This window comes from Sander lucioperca, chromosome 2, assembly GCF_008315115.2.
Source record: "Sander lucioperca isolate FBNREF2018 chromosome 2, SLUC_FBN_1.2, whole genome shotgun sequence".
NCBI lineage: Eukaryota > Metazoa > Chordata > Actinopteri > Perciformes > Percidae > Sander > Sander lucioperca.
Window position 1 is genome coordinate 19,356,597 of NC_050174.1, and position 7,220 is coordinate 19,363,816.

General features: G+C 40.2%; 1 protein-coding gene across 1 annotated transcript; it reads right to left on the reverse strand.

The window, feature by feature from the left end:
* Window positions 1–457: 457 nt before the first annotated feature.
* Window positions 458–6,953, reverse strand: atp5mc1 (ATP synthase membrane subunit c locus 1). Its single transcript, XM_031317778.2, has 5 exons — window positions 6,759–6,953; window positions 5,284–5,331; window positions 4,055–4,135; window positions 3,417–3,595; window positions 458–850 (listed from the first exon to the last, which is right to left on the reverse strand). Exons 2-5 carry the CDS (start codon window positions 5,320–5,322, stop codon window positions 736–738), a joined length of 414 nt encoding a protein of 137 aa, XP_031173638.2. The 5' UTR covers window positions 5,323–5,331; window positions 6,759–6,953; the 3' UTR covers window positions 458–735.
* Window positions 6,954–7,220: the final 267 nt, after the last annotated feature.

The following is a 7,220-nucleotide window of genomic DNA, read 5'->3' on the forward strand; positions in this document are numbered from 1 at the left end:
TGGCACAGGCAAATACATTTGTTGCATATATTTTTTTTTTTTTTTTTTTTTTTTTTTTTTACAGGACACACATGAATGCTTCTTCAAAAACTACCAGTTTTATTTTTCACAGTACATATTAGAGATGTTCCGATACCAGTATCGGCTCAGATACGGCCTAAAACGCTGGTATTGGGAAGTATTGAGTTTATGCATCGATCCGATACCACATAAAGCCCTAAAGAAAATATACGTTAAAGTAGTTTATGTAGAAAATATCACATCCATACATACAGGGATAGTAGTATACAGTTAAAACAAAATGACACACTGGTATCGGATCGGTACTCGGTATCGGCCGATACACAAGTTCAGGTATCAGAATCGGGAAGCAAAAAATGGTATCGGGCCATCTCTAGTACATATGCAACAGTCTATTTTCTTAGCAATGAAAATGATTAAAAACACGGCAGACTTGTTTTTTAGTTATCCCAACCATTTATTTGACAGATTTTAACCGAAGTGAGGTCTTACATAAACTTTTGAAAAACAAAAATAAGCGCAGGAACATAAAAATGTAGGATTGGAGGTTCATAAACCTCAGATGTAAATATTTCCATTTATATTTTTCCCGATTAGAATGGACTTTCGGCTCATTCAGAGTTCCTGTTCTGGAAACCCCCCTCTGGATGGAAAGGAGGGAGACAGGAAAGAAGGGGTAAGTGAAGGGGAGCGGAGCTGTGGGCGTTTCCAGGTTTACATGGCGAAGAGGATGAGGAACGCCACCATCAGACAGAAGAGACCCATAGCCTCAGACAGAGCAAAACCTAGGATGGCGTAGGAGAAGAGCTGCTGCTTCAGGGAGGGGTTCCTGTGGAGAAGGGCACAGAGATGCACAGTCAAATACACCGCTAATTGAATGTTAATTTTACTATAACCAAAACAAAGGATAGGCATTTGCAACAATTTTGCAGGGTGGACACAAATCTTCAGTTTTTACACAACACTCATGTGTTCAAAATGTTGCCATCCCAACAGTGTCAGTGGTTTGTATGCAAACATTTAAAGCCCAAGTGAAATCACTAGGGTTGGGTACCGAAACCAGTAATACAAAAGTCATTTTAAAAAGTATCGTTTTAGCACCGGTATCGGAAAGAATCCAAACCATACCCAACCCTAGACCAAATGAACCGAGCTAAAAATATGAAAAAAAGAAACAAAAAAGAAACCAAAAAAAAAACAAAAAGGGGAGGTGCTTAAGCGGTCTAATGCCTAAACCGAATTTCACGCAATTAATACAAAAAGCCATTAGGCTCATACGAGATGAGCCAGGCATGTGCAGAATCGATCACCACACAATACATGTCAGTTACAATAAAGTCTAGGGTTGGGTACCGAGACCTGCCGCTAACATAGCGCCTTAACGACCGGTATCTACTGGACCAAATAGTAACACAGATTTGGGTGCGACTTGCCTGCACTGCCCTCTGATGCTCCGAAACAGTTATAGGCAAAAGAAACATCGCTGCATGTGACGCTAGTTGACCTTACACTAGCAGCAGGTAGCGTTAGCCTACCGTTAGCTAGCAGCTGGCCTAAACACTGTTAATATGCTGACAGCTAAATGGTGTACAGTGTGACTGTATTTCACACAATTTGAAGATTTATTCTGCTAACAGAATATGTGTGGCTGATGTTTAGTAGTCAGAGGTATTGAATACCTCCATATTACAGATCATAAACTACAGTCTACTGTATATTTAAAGTGGACCGTTTTATATATTAAGTATTCAGCAACACAGACTTTTGATAAGTGGTATGTGAGGATTCTTAAAATATCTGTACAAAGCCCTGATAAAATCTGACTATCAATATTAAAAGTAGTCTTGCATTTCTTTCCTCTGACCATTATGTTTTTAATTTATTATGTAATTTGAGGAAGACAGCTCTGATCCCGATTTATACACAAATAAAATCAGTACAATCAGTTTGACTAAAATTAATGACAGATTCCTTCGATTAAAATATTTGAACGGTATTTAAAATAAAGCACCTGTTTAAGGCAATGTTATCACGACATCTCCCAACCAGTCACCGCAGAGTTGCCAGACTGTTCCAACCAGGGTAAGGCTAATTGAGGTAACCTAAAGGAACCAGGGGTCTCCCAACTACGGTTCAGTGCCACAAAGCTGGAAACGTTACACCAGTCTACAAGAGAAGTCTGTCTCTGTGTTACGCAATTTCAACCGATCTTAAGAGTTTTAGGTACAGTTGCCAGTGCATGACACGCAGGTTGTACATGCACAGCAAACCACCAATCAATCAATGTTGATCAATTTATCAAGCAACCAATGAATGGTTTATGACCACAACCTGAAAATGAGGGAGTAACCGAGGGGAGCAACATAAGCAAGCCCTTTATGTCCAATGCTAACTACATTCATCCTCTGACAAAAATCACTTAAATCTGCCACCAATGGTTGTGATTGGCAAGTCCAGGTTCTCTCCGGCTGGAAACTCATCTAAAATAAAATTACAAACCCAAGGGAGTGTGTGAGACGCATCTGCCAGAGCAAGTGAAACATGAGTTTGGCAGATTCGTATGGTTCCGAGGCTACGTTTACAGGACACATACTGTAGATGTACATTTGTTTGAAAACTGCATTTCTGAAAAGCAATCCCATTTTACATTGCCCCAAATCTGTAATCCTTAGATCCATGAGTCAAACCACGTCAAGCTACACCAGCTGGCTAGTTTATTTTACTTCACATGGAATGTGAACTATGAAAGTAATTATTTTACTATACTAATATATTCTTTTAATCTGTGCGCACAAAATGTGGTAATGATATTGCTTTTCTACCTTACCAGACAAAGCACTTTACAATTTGCCTCTCAATCTCACACGGAGCTGCTATGGAAGCTGGCCTGCCATGGGGTGCAACTTTGAGTTCAGTGTCATGTCTTGCCCAAGGACACTTTTCTAAGTTTCCGTTAGTGTCGCTGGCCAGCTTTGCAGCTGCAACACCAGGTCTCATTCATAATGAATGTCATCAATGCCAGAAAGAAGCTTCCTGGTGTTTTGAAAGTAAAACTATCCTCTTGTTTTTAGATTTAGACACACTTGCCCAGTCAGCATTTTATTTTCTGCTAGATTAAAATCTAGTTCTTATCTGAATATCTTGAAGGGCCCATGCAATAGGTTAGTGATTGCAGAAATGGTGCGGGAAGCGGGATATCCCATGTAAACACGCCCAGCATCTCAGGTAAAGGTTTGGAAAGGCTTTTAAAAGAAAAGAAAAAAGGTCACAGATTGTCTCTCAAGTAACTGTTCTTAAAGATGAATTAAGTGATATCAGGGATTGTCACAACTAAGCAACACTTTAGGGCTGAGTGGAGAAAATCCTCCAAATGGCTGATCAGTTAAAAACCTTACCTGGCATAGCCAATGATAAGGCTGCCGAACACTGTTCCGATTCCAGCCCCTGAGCCGGCCACACCTACTGTGGCAGCACCAGCACCAATAAACTTGGCGGCAGTGTCGATGTCCCGGGACACAGTGCTGGTCTGGAAGGAGCGGGTCAGGACTGTGGACTGGCTGACTGGCAACAGGGCCTGAGAGGAGGTAGTAAAGGAGAGAGAAGGAAAAAAAAAAATTACACACACACACACACACACACACACACATTAATTCTAATGCATCCACTGTATGTCAGCTATAATACCACAGTGGAATTTGACCTACTGCAGTGAAACTAGATGTGAGGGGTGCAAGCAAGCACCAAAATCGTGATTCCAAGTCCACTAAAGAAATACAATGGTAAAATGGCAGATAAATTGTGATGTTGGAAACCATTAGTAAACCACTACATACACATTCATAGATATGTTGCTTAATAGTGCAGCATCCTTTCACACCACAGCTATTTAGTCAGAATCTGTGTAAGACACTGCAATAGTGATTATATTGGTCATCCCTATGCACATCCAAGTATTTGTCAGGTGTGTTGACAAGAAGGCAAAAGCCATTTTAGCACAATTAGGTGCAGGATCATTGAAGTACAAAGGACTGACCTGCTGCTCCACTGTGGCTTCAGGTCTGTTGAAGAGGGAGACTGAGACTGGCCGGGCGAGGAATCTGGACCCCCCACGCAGCTACAGACAAAACAAAACTATATTAGCACACTTCAACAATGTGTCACCCTTAATACATTTTCTATTGCAAAGGACCAAAACTAACAAACAACATTTCACATTTACTACATACTGAAGTTAGATGTAATAGAATTACATCAAATTGTGCATTTTTTTGGAAATGTAAGGTATATAGTGTGCTTAAAAATGGAAATTTTCTAAAATATTTTATTATTTAAAATACTGAACTATTTGAACCTTCCCTGGGGTTGAAAATAGTACAATATGTCAACTGAGACGAGACTTATGAAGTGCATCAAGATCATTTGTTTAAGGCAAAGTTGTGATTAACTACCAAATTAAATACATCACACTAAATACATTTAGTAAACATAACAATATTCTTAAAAGTACACTTTAGTCAAAACTTTTATTACACTCCATAACCACTTTAACACATTAGATTATGTTAATGATTTAAAAAAAAAAAAATCCTTCAAGTCTGACAATTATATTTGATCAATAAATGAACACCGTTGCAGCTACATATACACACGCACATTGTGATCTGTAAATCTGTAGAGATTTTGTAACACCGTTTACCATCAATCACATAATCTGTGGTTATAATTGGCCCATCGTCAGCAATTTTGCAAAGCAGTGAACGAGAAAATATAGCATTTCTGCATCAATTTCCCTTTGAGCTCACCCATAGAACTACATTATGACTACCCAACCTGCACTCTGTTTAGCAGAAGAGACAGAACATAAGCAGAGTATCCAATGTAAAAATGGAACTTTGTCCTCCACAACACCTCCATGGTGAAGATGCCCTACATGCTGCAGGGTCAGCTGACATGGAAATGCCATGAACTGTTCAACTGTCACAAAACATGGCTGTGCTTTGAAACAACTGTGTCCTTGAAGATAAATAAGGATGCAGCCATAACACTCTTGATCTAATCCTTTGGTGTCATGTCACTTGTATGTAACATTTTGGGTTCCACAGCCTGGTTTATGCCATCTTCATTAAGGTACATTTACAAAACATCTAAGCTGCATTACAGTTAAAAAATATATTCACAACTGCTGATGCTCATTTTAGTACTTGTACATTGTCACAATATTAAATTTATTAAAAAAAAAAAAAAGTATAACAGATGACGTACCACAGCAGGAGAAGTGACAAACTTGGCGCAGGCATACATGGCTGGAAGCTGGAGAGAGAATAAACAGTTTACATCTGTAGTCAGTGTTCTCATGCACCGTCACTTCTAGCTGATCAAGTAGACAATTTAAATGTACTGGTTAAAAGGCTGTTTAAGGAATCAAACCTGGAACCTTTTAGTTATAGACCTGAGAGATTATAGACCAACTACTAAACAACCAACAGCTGTCAGAAAAGTGTTGACGGGACAGACTATTTGTACAACTATATACATCTTAGGTGTAGAAATTTATAATCTACATTTGAGCTTCATCTTAATGCCAAGATGAGAGCAATGCATTGATCCACTTCCCAATTATTTTATTATAACTCAGGTGACTTCAGGAATTATAAAAAATTTAAATAAAAATTCAGCCTAGTAAGTAGGTTAGTTTTAGTGCACACAAGTCTTCCATGTGAAATTAATCAGTTTAAGGATAATGCCCCAAATCCCAGAAGAGAATACAGAGTATGCAAAGGTCAAGTATAGCAACAAGTTAATAGAGGAGCAATTCTGTCTGTTCCTCCTGGCCAGCTCAGACATAAGGCTAATCCAATTGCTTCGACTACAGCAAGGATCAACTCTACATAAACCTCTAAATATTCACACATGCTGCAGAATGAATGGCTTTAACACTCCCACTTTCAGCTGAAACCTTGAAGGCATTTCTGCTTGGAAGGTGTGTTGCAAGATGTGGGGTTCGGTAAATCCCAGAATTTTGTAAAACCCAATTCGATTTTAAGTCTCGCAAAGCCAGAAGGAAGGTTAGGTCGCTTGATTGTGTCCCCTGTTTAGACCTGGGTTTGGTTTGCTGTCCTAGTTGAAGCGCAGGAGCTAAGCTAAGTTGCTAAGCTAACCAGCTTGCAGACTTGAAGGTCAAAAATGAGCCACATACTGTCAAATCGGGCCTGGAAAGCAGGCACGGTGCACTCGCTGCTACAATAAACCTTAACCGTGCTGTAGTGCAATGACAAGGGGCGACATGACACCACAGGTCTCCGATAGGGATGTCCTTGTAGCGGCGGACTGATTCAGACCACGGTAGGCCCAGAGTGTCAGACATTTTACATTCAAGTGCCTGTCAAGGCAGCTTGGCCGCGCTGTGCTCGGTGTATGACCCGACGCTTACACCAGCCGGACAACAACCACAGCGTCTGGCCGAATGCACTTTACCACCGTATTACTACTGCTCCATTGAGTGTCACATAGGTACACAAAGAGCGCACGTACTACTTATCTTAAAGTCAATTCCAGGAATTAAGTCATTGAAAGGCCGCCCTAGCTTGCTAACTTAGCTAGCCCCTGAATGTTAGCAATGCCAGCTAGCTTTACAAGCGTTTCCTGACGACTCACACGTGAAGTTTAAAAGTGAGACGCACATGCACGCGCAAAAGTAAGTATAAGTAAGTGTAGGAGGTATGAAAGGCAAATATTACCGGTCTGTTACGGCTTTCGGAGGGTCCGGGATTAGCTGCTCTCGCACACAGCGGCTGTCAATGAATGTAGGATGGGGTAGACTGTCACCTTGTCATTTATAAGCTCAGCGTCTACGTCCTAAACGCCCATTGGTCAGAGAGAACCCTTCATTCATCGCCACTCTAGCCTATCGGATAGAGCTTTATTGAATTACAATGTTTTTGACTGGTCGAAAGGTTTAAAAGGCGGGACTAAAGGAACTTTCATTAATTTTATTGGACAGTGTAGCCGGGAATGACGAGTTTAATAGGAGCGACCTTTCAAAGCACATCCAGTGTCCTATGTACCTATATACCATATACTGTTATTTTGGAAGATGTAATATATAAACAACTTATTACCCCATAATATGCCATCATTTAAAACTGGATCACAGAGGGTCCATGAAGTTAGAAAATGTTTGGCATTAAACCTTGTCTACA

Excerpts from the sequence above, each read along its gene's own strand:
- atp5mc1 (XM_031317778.2), bottom strand. The coding sequence starts at position 5,322 with ATGTATGCCTGCGCCAAGTTTGTCACTTCTCCTGCTGTG. Across the intron at positions 4,136-5,283 it reads TTGTCACTTCTCCTGCTGTG|CTGCGTGGGGGGTCCAGATT; the intron begins GTACGTCATCTG and ends TTTTGTCTGTAG. Across the intron at positions 851-3,416 it reads CTTATCATTGGCTATGCCAG|GAACCCCTCCCTGAAGCAGC; the intron begins GTAAGGTTTTTA and ends CCTTCTCCACAG.